This window comes from Leucopleurus acutus (genome assembly GCF_964270905.1).
Source record: "Leucopleurus acutus genome assembly, chromosome: 5".
In the NCBI taxonomy this organism is placed as follows: Eukaryota; Metazoa; Chordata; class Mammalia; order Artiodactyla; family Delphinidae; genus Leucopleurus; species Leucopleurus acutus.
In genome coordinates this window covers 83,842,386-83,862,961 of record NC_139147.1, presented here as the reverse complement: position 1 = coordinate 83,862,961, position 20,576 = coordinate 83,842,386, and the positions used below count along the sequence as shown (strand labels likewise).

The following is a 20,576-nucleotide window of genomic DNA, read 5'->3' as shown; positions in this document are numbered from 1 at the left end:
AAACAACTTCGCTAAAAGAAAACATAACTATATATCTACAGGTCTTAAGATTTTAAAATAAAACAATGCATTAGATATCTTCTAGCAAGATAAAACCAAGGACATTAAGTTTACATGTCAAGTAGGTTCAGTAGGACAGCTTTATATCAAGTATGATGATTAACAATTTTTTTTTCTTCCTTTGGGGGTTGGGGAATATTAGTAGCCAAAAGTTTTAAAGCAAGGGAGAGAAACAGTGAATGGATAAGTTCAATTTTTTTGTTCTGTGATTTGGGAGAAGACAGTATTCTTTTTTCAGTTATAGAACCATAATTGTTTAGTCTGACACATTGCTTAAGAACTCCTAAATTTTTCATCATCAGATACCTCTTATTTCTCTTTCTCTCATTAATCAAAGTAATAATGTATTGACTATTTCAGGTTCATGTAAACAAGGGATAATCACTTGCTATAATTCTAGACAAAGAAATTTAAGGGTTTTTTTTTTGGTTTCTGATATCTTATGGTGAGTAAGTATGTTATTGGTGGTTTCATTAAGAAAAAGAGAAATGTTGAAAATAACAGCTTGAACACTGGACTTCAGGTGTTGCATTTGTAAAATTTGGTTCAGGAACCACTACTCCAAGAGTAAAGGTTTAAATTGAAGAGTATAAATTTACGACTTTTAAAAAGTGGTCATTAAATAGAATGGTTCAAATAAATTAGCGTTTGAGAAAATGTGGTGGAAAAAACTGCTTGGTTTCAGATACTTCCATGTTAAATATTTCCTAGTTATTTTTAAATAATAGATTTACTATGTTACAGTGTTTTCTGACTTTCCTTCTGTTGAGTTACTGTATATCTTTAAAGATAAAACTCTTAATTCTTTAGTAATTTTGCTGTTTCTGCTATGTTGTTCTTCAAAGTTCAATTTGAGAAAATGGAGTAGTGTGGAGCATAGCATGTAGCAATTCATTACTGCAAGTTGCAGGGACCATGTTAGTCAAAATGTTGTTAGTTTCCTTTACCATCTGGTGTTTATTAGTCTTTGTAAACCCCTCACTAATCCATGCTATCTTAAGGCTAATAGTAACTTGTTTCTTTGTATAGGGGTCCTGCATGCTAAAGGAAAAATAAGCTTGATTGCAGTTCTACACTCTAAAATCAATTCTGATACTATATAACACCTTTGGACCTCCTACACTGACCTCCTCGGTCCCTAGCCCTTACTGATTAGGTTGGTAAGTATTACCTAAAAACCCTGCAGAAAATGCCCGGGTGAGTTGCCTTGCCCTTCTACTCCTTAAGGTATAATTCTAGACTAGATCAGTCATGAGAGAATGTATTCCCATTTGCACTCCAGCAGAAGAACAATTTGTGTTTTCTGCTAGAGAAACACTGAGAATTTGAATCTATTGTAGTATCAATCTTTGAGTTCTTGTTTGATTCTAATCTTAGCCAACCCCACAGCATCTAAAATTGGATCTGAATCCAATATTTACCACCCCAGTGGCAGACAGGGGGTAGGCTCTCTACAATTGTTTCTTGAATTGACTCGAATCCCTACATTGGCTCAGGATCTTATTGTCTTATTGGGGGAAAAACTTACTTAGCTAGGACTAACAATCCCCTAATTTGACCAAGTTGAAATATTCTTTACCAAGATATACACAAGTTAGATTGACTTTTGCAAATAAGGAAACAAGCAAGATAACATTCACTTCGCAATCAAACAATAATCAGAGTATAGAGATGTGTGTTTGTGTATACATGTAGAAAAAAATCAGTAGTCCATATCTTGGTTTTCTGGATCCACTTTTGAATTTGCCTAAACTTGTTAAGAATTTATGAGTTCTATTTATAGATATCTAGGCCAGAAACCAGAATCATTTGTGCTTAAATACTGTTGGTATTGTGTACAGTTCAAGGTTCCAGTATTCTCTCTTAAGCATTCCTCTCTTCCCCTTCCAACAACAACAATGAAAAATTGTGCTGAATTTGTTGGTTTCTACTGGTACTAAAGTCTATAAGGATCAAAAAAGCAGAAGAAATATGCATTTATATACTAAAAAATTTAACATAATTACTTGATAAGCATGGTGATTCTATATGGATAATCTAGATAACTAAGAATTAAAAACTGAAATGTTTTTTCCTGAATTACCCAGAATACTTGAGATTTTGTCATTGCTTTCATAGTTATATAAAATATATAATGACTAAACTGTTTGCTTTGGGTAGTATTGATAGACCAACTCAGAATTATTTAATGACCCCAAACTCAGATGAAACATTAGTTACCAGACATTCTTCAAATATCCAGTGCAGAGTTATCATAGGATGTGTTTCCTCATCTCAATTCCACCGTTAGCTTGATGTTGACATGAATATTTGTTTACTCATCTTTCACTCAAGAAACCTTACTGCAGGATAAAATTGTCAAGGAAGTTGATAAATAAGGAAACTATTTTAGATATAGCATAAAGTTATTAATTTGCTTTAAGGATTATTCAGGATTGGTTTTCCTATGCAGAAGTAAACTTCCAGTCACAAACTGAAATCTACTAAAACCTTCTTTCAACATATTAGTAAATAACACCAATTATACACAAAGTGATTACTATCTGATTTATGTGTTGCTGTTTTCCATTTATTTTAGGTGTGGAAAAACTGGGGCTTTGATCAAGCAAATGTTAAAAAGGTATTATATTTATATAACGTTTATAAACTCTCTAAGCATTGTTATTAGAAAATGTAAATCATTTTCCTTCAACCAGGCGTCACAGACCATCAGAGTAACAGGGAACAATTCTATCCTCAAGATCAGATAGGAAGGCAGCATCACAGACTTTTCTGTTACCAAATAAACTTTTTTTTAAAAAAATAAATTTATTTATTTTTGGATGCGTTGGGTCTTCGTTGCTGCATGCGGGCTTTCTCTAGTTGAGAGCGCAGGCTCAGTGGTTGTGGCTCATGGGCTTAGTTGCTCCGTGGCATGAGGGATCTTCCCGGAACAGGGCTCAAACCCAACCCATGTCCCCTGCATTGGCAGGCGGCTTCTTAACCACTGTGCCACCAGGGAAGCCCCCAGATAAGCTGTTTACACACTCCTTTCTACTCCTTCCGAATATCCTCAGTCCCTATTCTACCGTTTCTCCAGTCCAAAAGACACTAAAATAAGTTATCTCCCTTCATTTTTCTGGGACATAGGCCAAAAACAGGTAATTTTTAAATCTACCTAGCAATCTGAAACTAGGTCTACAACATTTATGAGTTCTGTAGTTGGAAATAAACTCTAGTGTACTCTTAACCAGAAGAATCTTTCTCTTAAAAATCTTCCTTTTAAGTGAGAGTTTAGTTCCAAGAATAAAGCTCCTGAAGGAAATGAGAGAAAGAAAGGGATACTACCTTTTCTAGACAAATTATATATCTTTGGCAGTCAGTCATTGAGAGTCCAGTCACCCTTGCATCCACTAACTTATGTAGGTATTATTTTCAGTCATTATATTTCTTGGGAACAAACATTGTCGTCATGTTTTGCCTACTTATTTACTACTTTTTCCTGATGGGAATAATGATGCTTTGATATTTGCTAAATTTTTAGAAGAATTCAGTCTAATTTTAAAGTCTACTGAATTACATCTGGAAGCCCAAAGGATACACTCTGAAATGCATCTCATATTCCTAAGACACAATTGCATAAATCATTTAGTGTGTCATCAATACAAAGAGTTTATATTTCGTGCTGTTGTGGACTAGTTCATGGAAGAGTTCTCAGAAAGTCCAGAGAAAGTGAGGCTGTCCAAAAAGCCACACAGAAGCTTCTTGGAAGGAAATAGCCCAGATCTATGAGATAGTCTCTTTTACATACAAAGCAGTAGACAAGTATCTTGTTGCTGTTGAATGCATTTAATACCAGGTGATTTTATAGCTATTCTAATTCAGGATTTTCTGGTAAAGCAGTGGAAGACCTCTTGGCAGTCAACAATCAAAGAAAATAGCCGTGAGAATTCAGGGGCAGAAAATAGCATAAAAAGACCTTTAACTTATATAAAATTTTAATCAGCCTTATATTAATCCAACTCACTCAATATGCTATCCCCAAATTTATCAGATACAGATACAATAAGATACCAGATAACAAATACCAGATACAGTAAAATTATTGGATACAGAAAGCAGAGTGTCTTTTCATTTATTTTTTCCTACTTGTCACTTTTAGCCAAAGGGAAATTCTTAGTACTTGCAGTATGTTATTTTGTTTTGCATTCTGAACACATTTTCATTTAAACTTTGAGAAAGCAAAAATGTATGGGGGCTTTCCTGGTGGCACAGTGGTTAAGAATCCGCCTGCCAATGCAGGGGACACGGGTTCGAGCCCTGGTCTGGGAAGATCCCACATGCCACGGAGCAACTAAGCCCATGTGCCACAACTACTGAGCCTGTGCTCTAGAGCCCATGAGCCACAACTGCTGAGCCCACACACCACAACTACTGAAGCCCATGTGCCTAGAGCCCGTGCTCCTCAACAAGAGAAGCCACCACAATGAGAAGCCTGCACACTGCAACAAAGAGTAGCCCCCGCTCCCCGCGACTAGAGAAAGCCCGCGCACAGCAATGAAGACCCAATGCAGCCAAAATTAAAAATAAATAAATTTATATATTTTTTAAATGTATGGAGGTAGAAGCCAATTACAAATAACACTTTGGATCACATATCAACTTATAGAGATTTGTGAAAAGAGAGTAGGAGTAGAAGAACCACCTTAAAAATCAAAATTTAAGAGAATTGGTAGCTATAGTCCAGTGCCTCAATCCATCAGTTACCTATTCAGAGCCGTTTTTGAGGGAGATTTGAGTATGTTTCTTATCAGTGAAAGGGAGCAGGGCATAAATAACATACATTTAAAAAAATCTAAAAACCCAGTACTATATAATTATAGTGCAGATTTTGGGTAAAATAGAGGAAGACAGAAGATAAATAAATACTTATCATTTGACATACGTGCCTCCTTTTTTCTATGCCTAGATGTAATGATACTTAAATTTTTTTATTTTCTTTGCGTATTTTTAAAAATATTTATTTATTTGGTTGTGGCAGGTGGGCTCCTTAGTTGTGGCACATGGACTCCTTAGTTGCGGCTCACCAGCTTCTTGGTTGCAGCATGTCGGCTCCTTAGTTGCGGCATGCATATGGGATCTAGTTCCCTGACCAGTGATCGAACCCAGGACCCCTGTATTGGGAGTGCAGAGTCTTATCCACTGCACCCCTCTTTGCATATGTTTTTTGTTTGTATGTTTTTTGTGTATTTTTTTCCTTTTCCAGCAGTAAAAACATTTATACATACATACATCTATACTATAATTTGTGCTTACGTAGCATACAGAGAGCTTCATAAGTCTCCCAGCTGCTTTAGATAAAAATTCTTAGAGACCTACCTAGAATGGGGAGAATCTGAGAAAAATCCTTATCAGATACCCCTAGTCCAGCTCTAACTCTTGCTTCAGTTTTTTTTTTAACATCTTTATTGGAGTATAATTGCTTTACAATGGTGTGTTAGTTTCTGCTGTATGACAAAATGAATCAGCTATACATATACATATATCCCCATATCTCCTCCCTCTTGTGTCTCCCTCCCACCCTCCCTATCCCACCCCTCTAGGTGGACACACAGCACCGAGCTGATCTCCCTGTGCTATGCGGCTGCTTCCCACTACCTATCTGTTTTACATTTGGTAGTGTATTTATACCCTTTTGCATATGTTTTGATATCTGCTTTTTACTTACTACCTGGTTAATGCTTCCCCGTGTCATTAAATAGTCTATATAGTTTTTAATGGCTGCAGGGACTGTGTTCCATCCTTAATATGTACTATGGTTTAACTAATCCGCTATTGTAGGGTACTTAGGTTGTTTTAAGTATTTTCTATTAATACAGCATTGAACAACTATAGATAAATCTTTCCGTATAATCCTGATTATTTCCTTAAGATAGATTGCTAGAAAGCAATCTATCTACTTACTGTTCAAACAACATACATATTTTTAAAGGCCATTGATAGATATAGCTGAATTCTTCTTAGCAGCACTATGTTAAAATAATAAACATTTATATTAGGGTTTGAATGTACTCAAGTTCTGTGTCTTACAGCATTCTGACTTAACTCTACATTCAGTAACTGAAACCCAGTTGTGTAAAAGGGAAACAGAAGGTTATTAGTAATTAGTAACAACTTACATTATTAGTAACAACTTACATAGCATCTTTTCAACTGGGGGGGTTTAAGGACTACTATTGCAAATTACCCCTAATGTTCTAATTGTATAAATTTTTATTTATCAGTTTTTATTAAAATGAGATATAGTGCTTTAAAGCCTGTATGAAATATATTGATTGTGTAATTTTATTGTAGTGTTTACATCAAAATGAAATGTCAGTTGAGTACTGAACTTTCTACATATTGAAATAGGTTAATTTTTTTTTACTTTTAGCCACATAAGGAAGATCCTTAACAGTTATTTCTCAACAATTATATAGTCAACTGATGTAACAATGGTACTAATATTGGGACGAAGACTAAACAGAGAGGATCTCGGAGTGCGTGATTCACCAGCAACAAAGCGTAAAGTTTTTGAAATGGACCCTAAATCTCTGACAGGCCGTGAGTTTTTTGACTTCTCTTCAGGATCATCCCATGCTGAAAACATACTCCAGATATTTAATGAATTCCGAGATAGTCGTTTGTTCACAGATGTTATCATTTGTGTGGAAGGAAAAGAATTTCCTTGCCATAGAGCTGTTCTCTCAGCCTGTAGTAGCTACTTCAGAGCTATGTTTTGTAATGACCACAGGGAAAGCCGAGAAATGTTGGTTGAGATCAATGGTATTTTAGCTGAAGCTATGGAATGTTTTTTGCAGTATGTTTATACTGGAAAAGTGAAGATCACTACAGAGAATGTACAGTATCTCTTTGAAACATCAAGCCTTTTTCAGATTAGTGTTCTCCGTGATGCATGTGCCAAGTTCTTGGAGGAGCAACTTGATCCTTGCAATTGCTTAGGAATCCAGCGCTTTGCTGATACCCATTCCCTCAAAACACTCTTCACAAAATGCAAGCATTTTGCATTACAGACTTTTGAGGATGTGTCCCAGCATGAAGAATTTCTTGAGCTTGACAAAGATGAACTTATTGATTATATTTGTAGTGATGAACTTGTCATTGGCAAAGAGGAGATGGTTTTTGAAGCCGTCATGCGTTGGGTCTATCGTGCTGTTGATCTGAGAAGACCACTGTTACATGAGCTCCTGACACATGTGAGACTCCCGCTGTTGCATCCCAACTACTTTGTTCAGACAGTTGAGGTGGACCAACTGATCCAGAATTCTCCTGAGTGTTATCAGCTGTTGCATGAAGCAAGACGGTACCACATACTTGGGAATGAAATGATGTCCCCAAGGACAAGGCCACGCAGGTAAGAAGACTGTTTACATATTAACTACAACATAATTAACAAAAATTTTTGTTTTTAAAATATTTTAAAACTTCCTGAGTGTAATCTCAGTGTAGTCATTTATATGTATCATCTGCATGTTGCTTTATATAATTTGAGATTTGTTTTGGATTACAAATCATTAGAATTTCTCTCCCAGTGAAGACTAGATTCAACAATAGCATTTTTCGTTACTGTTATTCTGAGCTACGAGATGGCACTGCAGAGGGTCTTTGCAGCTATGTATGTTTCAACATATTTCTTTAATTTCTCTTAACCTTTGTAGGGTAACAAATTTATTCCACTTTTTTTTCCCCTAAAGATCTTTGGATGTAAGGTAGCTAGACTTTGTTAGACTCTGTTGGACTGCCTCTACTTATAAAAAACAATTTGTATATTCACAGACTAACCGTTTTCCTAACAGACAGCATGAAATATAGAGGTGAAGTAAGTAAGCTAATATAGATTGAGGGGGTTCTCAGATGTAAAACCAAGGCTTCAGATCTTTTCTCATTGCCACAGTTACTAGATTTAAAACACCTATAGATTTTAATTCATAAACTGTAGAAAAATAATCTCTATGCCTTAATAAGGGAAGGAATAGTATTAAACGTGTTTTACTATGAATAAGCCAAAATTGGCTATTGTGAGAAATATTATAGTAAAGAATCTTTTAAATATTTTTCTAACAAAGCTAACTTTTTTGGTGTGTGTGGTAAAAAACACATAACATAAAATTTACCATCCTAACCATTTTTAAGTGTACTGTTTAATAGTGTTAAATATATTCACATTGTGTGAAACTGATGTTTATTTTCCCATACCACCTTCACTTTTTCTATAAATTCACTATAGCGTAGCTCTCAAACCACATTTTTGGCATTGATTTTGATTATCATTCTTTTGGCATGTGATTAATATTCAGCATATTGTGAGATAGCATGTTTTTAATTAAAATTCAGCATATTGTGAGATAACATGTCTTTAAAATCTACACTAGTTTGGATATAGCAATATTTAATCTGTTTCTTCATATGTAAAATGAAAATTATGATAAATGGTGCTTACTTCACAGGTTTTGCCATTGAAACTATTTAATGCAGTAATCCTTAAGCTTCTCAGCATAGAAAGTGGTACATAGGAAGTGCTTTAAAAATTATTGGCCATTATTATTTATATAGTGTAGTGTTGGTCTGACCCACTTTAAGAAAACTCCCAGTACTTGACAGTCTGAACTTCTTTATAAATTGGATACAATATTGAGTAACTATTATTACAAAAATTAACGTAGGGGCTTCCCTGGTGGCGCAGTGGTTGGGAATCTGCCTGCCGGTGCAGGGGACACGGGTTCGAGCCCTGGTCTGGGAAGATCCCACATGCCGTGGAGCAGCTAAGCCCGTGAGCCACAACTACTGAGCCTGCGCGTCTGGAGCCTGTGCTCCACAATGGTAGAGGCCGCGACAGTGAGAGGCCTGCACACCGCAATGAAGAGTGGCCCCCACTCGCCGCAACTGGAGGAAGCCCGCGCACAGAAACGAAGACCCAACACAGCCAAAAATAAATAAATTTATTTAAAAAAAAATTTAACATAATATTTCTTCGTATTAGGGTTAGAGTGCATTTTCTCTTCAAAGTCAGGCTACTTTAGTTAAAAGTAATTGTTTTATAAGAAAGAAATATAAGGACTTCCCTAGTGATGCAGTGGTTAAGAATCCGCCTGCCAATGCAGGGTACACGGGTTTGACCCCTGGTCTGGGAAGAACCCACATGCTGCAGAGCGACTAAGCCCGTGAGCCACAACTACTGAGCCTGCACTCTAGAGCCCGTGAGCCACAAATACTGAGCCTGTGTACCACAACTACTGAAGCCCACGCGCCTAGAGCCTGTGCTCCGCAACGAAGAGTAGCCCCCATTTGCCGCAACTAGAGAAAGCCCGCACGCAGCGACGAAGACCCAAAGCAGCCAAAAAAAATAAAACAAATTTAAAAAAAAGAAATATAAAATACTTTACTCCTAGTCTTTTAACAAAGAACAAAACCTGCAGTTTTATTCTATAAAATATACTGATGATTTTTTTTAAGTTCTTCCATTTAGGACTGTTAAGAGACTTCGGCTGAGCCTGAGAATGTGACAGACCAAGGTTCTTAAATGTATTACTTAAGAAAGCTAAACAGCTTTGGGGCTGTTCCAGAACTTTTCTGGGCAAACAGGGTCTTTCCAAGGGTAGAATCGTATATTTTTACAAACAGAATCCCCTGTGGTAGACAGAATGGTTTTGGGTCAAATAGAGTTAATAATATCTATCCCCCATATCTCCCATCTGCATAGGATTAGAATAGGGACCAAGGAATATATGTTGTAGAATCAAAAGTCATTTATATTAAAATTATTTGTTTATAAAGATATGACCGGAATGAAATCAGAGTGCAGCCTAAAGGTAATTAGGCTTACGTTATAACTAGAGAATTTTCTGATTTTCTTAGTTATTTGATTCACAAAATTACAATTTTAAGGGATCCAATTTTTAAGGGAACCAATCCATTTCATACAGTGAAACACATCTATATAAGATTATGATAGGAGGCCAGCAGGAAAAAAATCAAACTATAGTTTTATTGAATTTGCAAACTATTGTAAATATAATAGCAGATATTTATTTTATGTAAATCTTATATTTTATGTATTACGTGAGGAATCTGGAGGAATCCTTTATTTTACAACTCTGCCATCACCTTCTATCGTTTATATTCTGTCTTCCACTTACCTATTACTGCATGTTAGTACTAATCACTACGAATTTCCTTATCTGAACAATATGTATTATTTATACAGGTTCTCATCTTTCTGAGAAGCTACAAACTTTGTAAGAGGAGTGATGCCTCCACTTCTTCAACTGCAGCTCACTCCTCTGACTTCTGCTCCAGTCAGTCTACTGAAACTCCTCTCAATCAGGTCATCAGTGACCTTCTGTTTGTTATTTGTTAGCCTCTTTTCAGTCTTTATTCACCTTGATCTCTGTTTAGGAACTGACATTTTTAATTGCTTTAATCTGTCTTGAAACTCTCTTCCATTAGCTTCAGGAGTACAATTTCCCTCATGGTCCTCTTCTCCAGCTACTCATTTTCAATTTGATAGCACTTTTTCTAGTGTCTGAAATGTTGATATTCCCTTGGTTAACCTCTCTTCATCTTGCCTTGATACTTTCCTAGATGATCTCATCTATTCTCATGGTTTTGATTACCATGCTTGCTATTGACTATCAAAACTATATCTCCAGCCCAGACTTTTTCATTCGTTCAGTCATTCAGCCAATGTTTTTTTTTAATTATATACATATAGTTATACATATATAAAATATATATATTTACTTGAAGATGCATCTTTAAAACAATAACATAGGCAAAATTAACCTCAAAGTTAAGAATAATTCTTTCATATTATTTAATATCCAATCCGTATTCATATTTCCCCAGTCTTTTCCAAACTGTCCTTTAATGAATCTGGATCCAGTCCAGGACTACTTATTGCATCTGGTTATTTCCATGAAGTCTTTTATTTCAAAAGTTTCTTTTTTATGATTCTGACTTGTTCATGGTCAAGTTGTCCAGAAAAATATTCCACCTTCTGTATTAGTCTGATTGCTTCCTTATGGTGTCACTTAGCTGCATTTAGCTGTTTCCTGGAAACTGGAAGTTAGCTTCAGCTCGATGGAGACAAGTTAAATATTTTTGATTAGAATTCATCCTAGGTAATGTATATATCACATTGCATCACATTGGGAGACACAGCGTATCTGGTTGTTCCACCATTAGTGATGGCAAAGATCAGCTCTGGATTAGGGCAGTGACAGTCCCATCCCACCACTGTGCAGTTAGGTTATACTCTTCACATCATCCAGTATTTCTTTAGTGTTTATTGTGTGCCAAGTATTTTCCAGAGCTCAAGCCATACTGGATAGTCTGCCTATATACACCCATGTATCTCTTAAATGGCAGAAAAAAACCCAAGATACATTATATTAGAAGTGGTGTGTGATGGCAGGTTTCTAGGAAGAGGATATAGAACATAAGACCATGAAAACTTTGATAATCGGTACTGCCAGTTGTAAACCTTGGGTATATAAAGAAGAAATAGTGGAGACAAATCACAGAAGGAGTAAAGCTTAGGAATAGTTGTTTTTACTAATATATGTTATACAACTTTAAATTTCTGTACTAATGTATAATAGTGTTTTTAATAAACACATAGTGCAAGCCCCACGATGTGTCAAAAGTACTGGCTTCAGAATCAGATAGACCTCTGGACTAGAACCTAGCTCTAATAACTAGTTAATTCTGTGATGCTGGGCAAAGCACTTTAACTTCTCTATGTGTCAGTTTCCTCATCTGTAAAATAAGCATAATACCATCTACCTTGTAAGATTGTTGTGAGGACTAGAACTGTCATATGAAAAATGCATAACCTAGTATTTGACACAAAAATGCTTAATAAAAATTATTGCTGGTTTCGTGAATAATCAAAATACATTTTAAATTTGAGCTATACTGTTATAGAATAGGAAATGTGGTTTGAGAGACAGAAATGCTTGCTATCAAATGGTTTATTTTAAGTATAAATTGTTCATACTATGGAAAAATATCTGCTACACTCCATTAAACAATAGAGATAGCTAAGATTTAATAAGTTCATCACTTTGAGTTTGGAATTGGTTAATTAAGTACTTGTCTCTTCTAATACTTTCTACTACCTCTTGTCTGATAAGCAGTTACTATATAATGAAAATAGGAACCTGATTGTCATAATGAGGACAAGGTTCAAGTTCTTATTGAGTAAATCAGTGAGAAAACTAAGGTTAAGATTTTTTTTAAGAAATAAAATTTTAGAACTGAGTGTTCTGAATTTTTGTTCCAGTCCCTCTTAAGACTGATAATCTACTATATCATCGGATGCATGATTTACCATTTTTATACATGTTAGTTCATTGTTATTTTGAATTCATTTTTACATAAAAGTACTGTATACATGCTTAAGTCTCACTCTACTTGACCCTTGATATATCAGTTCTCATCCCAAAGGATATCTCCCTGTTACCAGTATTTTTTAACTTTTTAGAAATATTCTTTGCATATAGAAGTGTGTGTGTGTGTGTGTGTGTGTGTGTGTGTGTGTGTGTGTACACATGTCTCTACTGTTTTTTATACAGACAGTAGTGTACTTCTCTCACAGTTCCTGCACCTTGTTTTTAATCACTTAAAAATACCTTGGAGTTGGGCTTCCCTGGTGGCGCAGTGGTTGGGAGTCCGCCCGCCAATGCTGGGGACATGGGTTCGTGCCCTGGTCCGGGAAGATCCCACATGCCATGGAGCTGCTGGGCCTGTGAGCCATGGCCACTGAGCCTGCGCGTCCAGAGCCTGTGCTCTGCAACGGGAGAGGCCACAACAGTGAGAGGCCCGCGTACCGAAAAAAATCTTGGAGGTTGTTCTATATTAGCACTTATAGGTCTTCATTCTTTTTTTTTTTTACTCTTCATTATGGAAAATTTCAAATTCATTCTTTTTAAAGAGATGTATAGTATCACATTTATGGATACCATAATTTATTTAATCCATCTCTTGGTGATGGACATTTGGGTTGTTTCTAGATTTTTTTCATCGCAAACAGTGCTCAGTGAATATTCTTATACATATGTCTGATAATTTATAGCATAAATTACTAGAAGTGGAATTGCTCAGTCAGAGGTTATGTGCATTTTAAATTTTGGTAGATATTGTAAAAATTGACTTCCAATTTATACTTCATCTAAAAATACGAAAGTCCCTATTTCTTCACTCCTTTCCCAGCCCAGTGTATTATTAGTTTTTGTAAATCTTTGCTATTCTGGAAAGTGAAAATTTATATCCCATAATTTTGATTTGCCTTTCTTTAATGTGGAAGATTGAGCCTCTTTTCCTGAGTTTGAAAACCATTTGTAGGTTGTTTTTTTCTGCAGTTCATTGAACTCTAGTGTATCAGAATTCTGATTGCAAGTAATTGAAACCAGCTCACCAGCTGTAAGCATAGAAGGCAGATATATGTATTAAAAGGGTCCAGGAAGTCGTTATCTTGTAGAACCTGAGGGCAGAAATTCAACAGGACTTCCAAGAAGACTAGAACAGGCTACGGAAAAGCCATCAGAAACCAAGCTGTGTATTCTTAACGCTTGCCTCTGCTTTTCTCTGCATGTCTGCATCATTCTCTCTCACTAGTCTGGTTGAATATGACCACTCATGGGATTTGGTTTCTATATTACAAGTTCAGTCACTCAGAGAGACTGAATGTCTCCCATCTCATATGGAGAGATAATCTCTGATTCAGCTAGACAGCCTTCTCTGAACAGTTACCTGTGGCCTTGGGAGCAGGATCATGTAGCAGAAAAGTGATAGCAGAAATGCTTGTCCCATATGTAAGCGGCAGACAACCCAGTAGTGGCTATTAATAGAAAGGTATGGGTTTTCTCCTTTTTTCTTTCTTAACTTGAGGCAAAAAGAGGGGATGGAGTAATTTATGTTAATTGGAGATAAAAAATAATATCCATATTCCCATCTCCAAGAGGTAGCCCTGTGGCATTTGGCTTTATTCTTCCCTTTTATTCTCTAGGAATTTATTATTTCTTTTACAAAGTTGTAATCTATTTCATAGTCTGCTGTTATTATTTAATAGATGGTAAACATGTTTTCATGACATGAAATCTACAGTGAACCATAGCCATCCCACCCATATTTGAACTCTTCCTGATTTTTTACCAGTGAGATGAACATCTTTGTGGCTATATAAGCACATCTGTGATCAGCTCCTGATAATAAATTCTTATATAATTGCTTATTTTTAAGAGTAAACATTTTGAATCTTTCAGTACAACCATTTCTTTATAGAACCCATTCTGTCTGTTCCAGTTTCAGGTGGAAAGCCTTACCACACAAGCTGAAACTGTCCTTACTAAGTTTAGAAAGCCATTAGGTTTATGGCTGGCATAAGCTTCTTAAGGGGTCATTTATATTCGTTTATATTGATGAACCATAATCCAGTGATTCCTCTAGGCTTAGAAACTTTTTTTTTTTTTGATACAGTAAGATCAGACTGTTAGGGGCAGATTCAATGTTAATTATGAGAGACTGATTAACTCATTTATCTTTTAGTTTATATACATGTATTGGCAATAAGAAGTGGAACTGTCAAATAGACTAGATATTTTAAGTCAACCTTTCCAGCATATTCTCTTACTATGTGCAGGTTACCAGTTGAGGAACCACAGTTTTCAAAAAGGTTGTTTAGAATCCAAACAAAGGGATCTAGTAGGTCTTTAGAACCAGAGTCTTCTCAGCTAGTATGGCTTGAGAAAGTCTCACCCACCATAAAATATTCTTACCAAAAACCCAGTAATGTTCTAGTTAGCTTAGCTAAGGTTTCTCTTTTCCTTTAGACAATAACTTGAATGGGCACAGAAAATGTTTGCCTCTGTGATTATTATTTACTCTTTCATTCATTTGTTCACTCATTTACTTATTGTTTCTAGGGCTGACCAATCCCCTCTTTTGATATATAGTTAATATATTAAGTTTATTAACTGTCATATCTTGCAGACTAGAGAGCCATTTGCTCTCTTTATGGCTTAAAGTATCATATCTCTATTTAAGTTCAGTTTTTGGTGTGATGGCTTGGTTTTCAGGTATTTTTGAGTCTTGGAATGGTAAGTAGACTATGTCACTAACACTTCCCCCTTCTCCCTTCCAACTTCCCACTATATGGAAACATTTCCTTTTGTGTTTTTTAAATATATTGTTATTTTTCTTATTAGCCAGGATCACCTTTTGACCCCCCCCTTTTTTTTTTAAGATATTGTTTGTTTGTTTTATTTTTTTTTTTTTGCGGTACGCGGGCCTCTCACTGCTGTGGCGTCTCTCGTTGCAGAGCACAGGCTCCAGACGCGCAGGCTCAGCGGCCATGGCTCACGGGCCCAGCCGCTCCACGGCATGTGGGATCTTCCCGGACCGGGGCACGAACCCGTGTCCCCTGCATCGGCAGAGGGACTCTCAACCATTGTGCCACCAGGGAAACCCTGTTTGTTTTTTTAAATGAATTTATTATTTATTTTTGGCTGTGTTGGGTCTTAGTTTCTGTGCGAGGGCTTTAGTTTCTGTGTGAGGGCTTTCTCTAGTTGCGGTGAGCAGGGGCCACTCTTCATCGCGGTGCGCGGGCCTCTCACTGTCGCGGCCTTCTGAACTTGTTGCGGAGCACAGGCTCCAGACGCGCAGGCTCAGTAGCTGTGGTGCACGGGCTTGGTTGCTCCGCGGCATGTGGGATTTTCCCAGACCAGGGCTCGAACCCGTGTCCCCTGCATTGGCAGGCAGATTCTCAACCACTGCGCCACCAGGGAAGCCCTGAACCCTTTTTGTTGATGAAAGTTAGTTTGGCAGTTCATCTGGCTCTGGCATGTTTGCATTGATAATAAGTAGGTCTGTTATTTCAGCTAGCAAGTCCTTTATTTCACCTTTTGAGATTTTTAACTGAACCTGGTAATTACTATCCATTTTACTGATTAGGTTTAGAATATTCTGTGGATTTATAATTATTTTAGCTTTCACATAAATCAGAGAATGTGACTTTTTAATTTGATCTTTTCTCAAGTTTATGATAAAAGAGTGTGATGGCTTTTTAAAAAATATTTACCAATGTAGAAAAAAGATAATTTGCTTGTCCCACTTTCATAGGAACAAATGGTGAGATGTAATACTAAAGCAGCAAATATTTGTTAGTTTGTCACAGCAGAAAATCAGAATTTTCATTTAAAAGGGTTAATAAAGTAACATTTACCCTAAAAAATAGATTGCATGGGTATCCAGAATTTTATTCATCCTATACTATCATCTTGGCCGCTTTTTTATTCTAGTCACCATTATCAGCTGCAGCAACTCATTTCCTTTAAGGCAATCATCTTCCTGCCTGAGATAAGTATTTTTCTGAGCTCAAGAAATAAAAATAACTATTTTATTGAGTTAACGGTCTCTAATGAGAACACCAGATTCATCTCTAATTAAGTTAAAAGCCATTTGGTCACAAATAAGACTTTCAGTCAGGCAAAATTACTAGTTTGCTGATCCTTTCAGATATTTACACATATAGACACTAAAATAATCCCTTATTTAGTGAGACTAAATGTTTTAGCCATTAGCTTTTTGTGCTGTTTTCTCTTCTTGTTCCAAGGTGCAAAACAGACAATATATGTTTACTGGGCTAAGAAGTCTTGAAAAAGCAAGCAAGTGCAAGCAAAGGGAAAGTATAAAACAAGTAAACTGCTATAAGGAAAGTATAAAACAAAATTCTGTCAAAATTCTATGTAATAATTAACTTCATTTTGTATTAAAACTATTAAGAGTGACTGAACCCCATTGACAGTATTTAACAATTTTTGTTTTGCTCAATCAGTAAATAAGACTTTGAGGAATATCACTTGGGTTTGTCTTAGAAGTATTTTAAGTAAGATTTTAGGAAATAATACTTCTATGGAAAGAAGGATAAATTAGTCATTAGTTATACTATTAAGTGTCTGGTGTTGTCCACTATTTACTTTTAATATTTTCATTTGGGAATTATTTGGAAAATAGTAAATATTATTGATAGTATTTGAGTCCTTCTGATAATATTTTACTATATTCTAGGTTAGAGTAATATAATTTGCTGGGTTCCTGAAAGTAATTTTTATTGCATCTGTGAACAGAATTCTTTTCTACAGTATATATTTTTGATTTTATAATGGAAAAAGTATGCCTGGCATGGACTAGGTGAATGATTATTAGTTGAAATAGCTGTAAGTGTAGCTAGAATATAGCAGCTCTGTTAAAGGGACATACCAATGTCGCTTTACTTTGTTTTTTTCTAGTGTAATTGTAAAACATCACTCTAAAACTACAAATAAGTGTTCTGATGTTGTCTTTTTTCCCTCCACATTTAAGTAAGAGAAGAGGCATTGTTAGCATTTTTCTTTGTGAGACTTAATATTGTAGCAGTCATAAAGTGCAATTACAAGACTTTCATTTCCATGAGCCTTATGAACAAAAAGAAAAGTCTTGGATAAGCTTTTAGTTTTTCCTGTCAGTATCTTTTTACAAAGTAAAAGAAGCCAGTAATTAACGTAAACTTTGGATTCCCTTAGTGCTCTTAAAAGTTGTCTTTTCCACTCTAAAAGTAGCCCATGCTCATTATTGTTTTGAAAATTTGTGTTGATATAAAGGAGGAAGCCACACAATCCAGAGAAAACCATCATTAGCACTTTGGTATGCTCTCTCCAGACACATTATTTACATAGTATTGATCAGACCTTCTGTACAATTTTTCATCTTGCTTTTTTCCTTTAGCATTCTTTGTTATAAACTCTGTTAACATCTTTAGTGACCACCCAACACTTTGAACTGGATTACCTTAATTTACTTAACTTTAGAAATATTACTTTTAGGGAATTCCCTGGCAGTCCAGTGGTTAGGACTCTGCGCTTTCACTGCCTAGGGCTCAGGTTCAATCCCTCGTTGGGGCGCTAAGATCCCGCAAGCCACGAGGCACAGCCAAAAAAAAGTTTATTTATTTATTTTTGTTTTGCGGTACACGGGCCTCTCACTGTTATGGCCTCTCCCGTTGCGGAGCACAGGCTCCGGACGCGCAGGCTCAGCGGCCATGGCTCACGGGCCCAGGCGCTCCGCGGCATGTGGGATCTTCCCGGACCGGGGCACGAACCCGTGTCCCCTGCATCAGCAGGCGGACTCTCAACCACTGCGCCACCAGGGAAGCCCAAGTTTATTTTTAAAACTAGTGTCTGAACAAGTACATATACTTCTCTAAAGGGTACTTAGATTGTACTGTGAATGTTTTTTTAGAACCAGCAATCTGATGAAAAAGCTCCATTTTCCTACACTTAGAAAAAGTGCATTATCTTACCTTGTGTGGTTATGCATATCTGAATTGCTGCAAGACTGCATTTGAAAGTCATCCTTGATATTACCAGGGTTCCAATTGAATTAGGTAGGATCTTTGGACCATTTTATAACTTTTAAAGTAAAACTCATAGAAAAAAATACCCATAGAAATTTTCTGTGGAAAGATGATATCACTAAATCCCTTGTAAACGTTCTCAAAGTCAGTAATTAGCAAGCTGTATTAGTTGGCATATACTGAGAGAATAAACAGTTTACTTTATAATAGTGTTCTACTTTCTTTATGACAATGGTATGCTTTTAGGGTTTTAAACAATCTTGAGGGTATTTTAATTTTGCATTCTTATAATAATTATTTTAGGTCAACTGGCTATTCTGAGGTGATAGTTGTCGTTGGAGGCTGTGAACGAGTTGGAGGATTTAATCTTCCATACACTGAGTGCTATGATCCTGTGACAGGAGAGTGGAAGTCTTTGGCTAAGCTTCCAGAATTTACCAAATCAGAGTATGCGGTCTGTGCTCTAAGGAATGACATTCTTGTTTCAGGTAAATAAAGAATTATTACAGTAGCTACTTCTAATTTAATCACAGCTTGGCCATTTTAAACCATAACAGTGTCAAAAGAAAACAGTGAAAGTAGATATGCCCACCTTAGGCAGATCACAATATACAACAAATAAAACTGAAAATGACTTTTTGCTCTTAAAAACAGGCACAAGATGATGCAGAATGATTTACAAAAGATTCCCCAGAAAATGCCTTCAACTATATCATATTTTTTAAGTTTATTTTATTGATTTACAATGTTGTGTTAATATCTACTGTATAACAAAGTGATTCAGTTATCATATATAAATTCTTTTTCATATTCTTTTCCGTTTTGGTTTATCACAGGATATTGACTATGTTCCCTGCACTAAACAATAGGCCATATCATATTTTAAATGCTCTCAAATGCATATAGAATATGGTACAATTTTTAAAACTTTTACCTGTTTACTTTGTTTTAAGGAACACAGTAACGTATGCAAAATGAAAAGTACTCAGTTAATCATCTCTAATCCACCCATGTTTTCTGAAATTCTCCCCAACGTTTATGAAATAGGATTTTCCTTAAAATTCTTAACTTGAACTTTTATTATAATATGTGATATGTTACCTCTAAAATCAAACAGACAATAAAGTCACAGACTTATATACAAAGTATAACTATAGGATCTATGATCTGAAGTTTAATTAAGTTTGTTGATTAATTTGTTAGTTAAATTTAATTTTACCACCTTTGCAGGTTCCTATATTACTACACGTTGAACAATATAACAACGCATACTTCATTTTGTACAATGGTATGCTTTTTAAAAAACGGGTGATTTTTTAAAATCTTTCTAGAATAACTCTTTTGTCTGGGTGCTTCTGTTGTCTGACTCTTAAATGAACAGTCTTACACATTTGGTAAATTCATATTCTGCATTTTATTATTTGGGACATATAGTTATTATTTCTCAGGATAACAACTGACAAAGTTAAATCTGCTCTGTAGAACCATTTGCATTTTAAGTTTTAAGAGGGTCCTTGTTTCATTTATTGAACTGAATCCTCAAATTCTTGGACTGGGTGAATAACTCAATGTTTTCATTATCTATGCCTTTGGCAAAGATCCCTTGGTGATACACATGTTAGTGTGTGCGCATTGTTTTGCATTTAAAGGTGGAAGAATCAATGGCCGTGATGTCTGGATTTATAACTCACAGTTGAATATTTGGATCAGAGTTGCTTCTCTAAATAAAGGCAGATGGCGCCACAAAATGGCTGTCCTCCTTGGTAAAGTAAGAGAAACCACTTTTTATTATTATTGCTGTTACGTTTCCAGAATGAATACCACAGATGAATCCTTGATTTTACTCACCCTCTGGGTATTTTGAACTCAGATTGTATTTCCTTCCATTTCTAACCTCAATACATAAACTGAAGATATAAACAATTTGACACTGTACTTTTGAATGGATATTTTGTTCTCCCAACTAGGAATTTGTAGCAGTGCAGCACATTTCTCAGGCACCAATGCGGTCTAAATGACTGAGAAGCACTGGAAAATAAAGCAGTTACATCAAGTACAAAAACAGGCCAATGTCTAATCCAAGCAG

General features: G+C 35.9%; 1 protein-coding gene across 6 annotated transcripts in view; it reads left to right on the top strand.

Annotated features, from left to right (window-relative positions):
- The window catches only part of KLHL24 (kelch like family member 24), a 39,228-nt gene that overhangs the window by 3,739 nt on the left and 14,913 nt on the right, over window positions 1-20,576 (top strand). For 2 of the 6 annotated variants that reach the window (XM_082840154.1, XM_082840149.1), the window contains exons 2-6: window positions 1,090-1,220; window positions 2,639-2,680; window positions 6,473-7,453; window positions 18,794-18,978; window positions 20,140-20,258. In XM_082840154.1, coding sequence (XP_082696280.1) covers window positions 6,534-7,453; window positions 18,794-18,978; window positions 20,140-20,258 — 1,224 coding nt within the window. In that variant the 5' untranslated portion in view covers window positions 1,090-1,220; window positions 2,639-2,680; window positions 6,473-6,533. Of the gene's footprint in view, window positions 1-1,089; window positions 1,221-2,638; window positions 2,681-5,694; window positions 5,716-6,472; window positions 7,454-18,793; window positions 18,979-20,139; window positions 20,259-20,576 lie in introns of those variants that run through there. The other 4 variants (XM_082840150.1, XM_082840151.1, XM_082840153.1 and 1 more) reach the window with 4 other exon arrangements.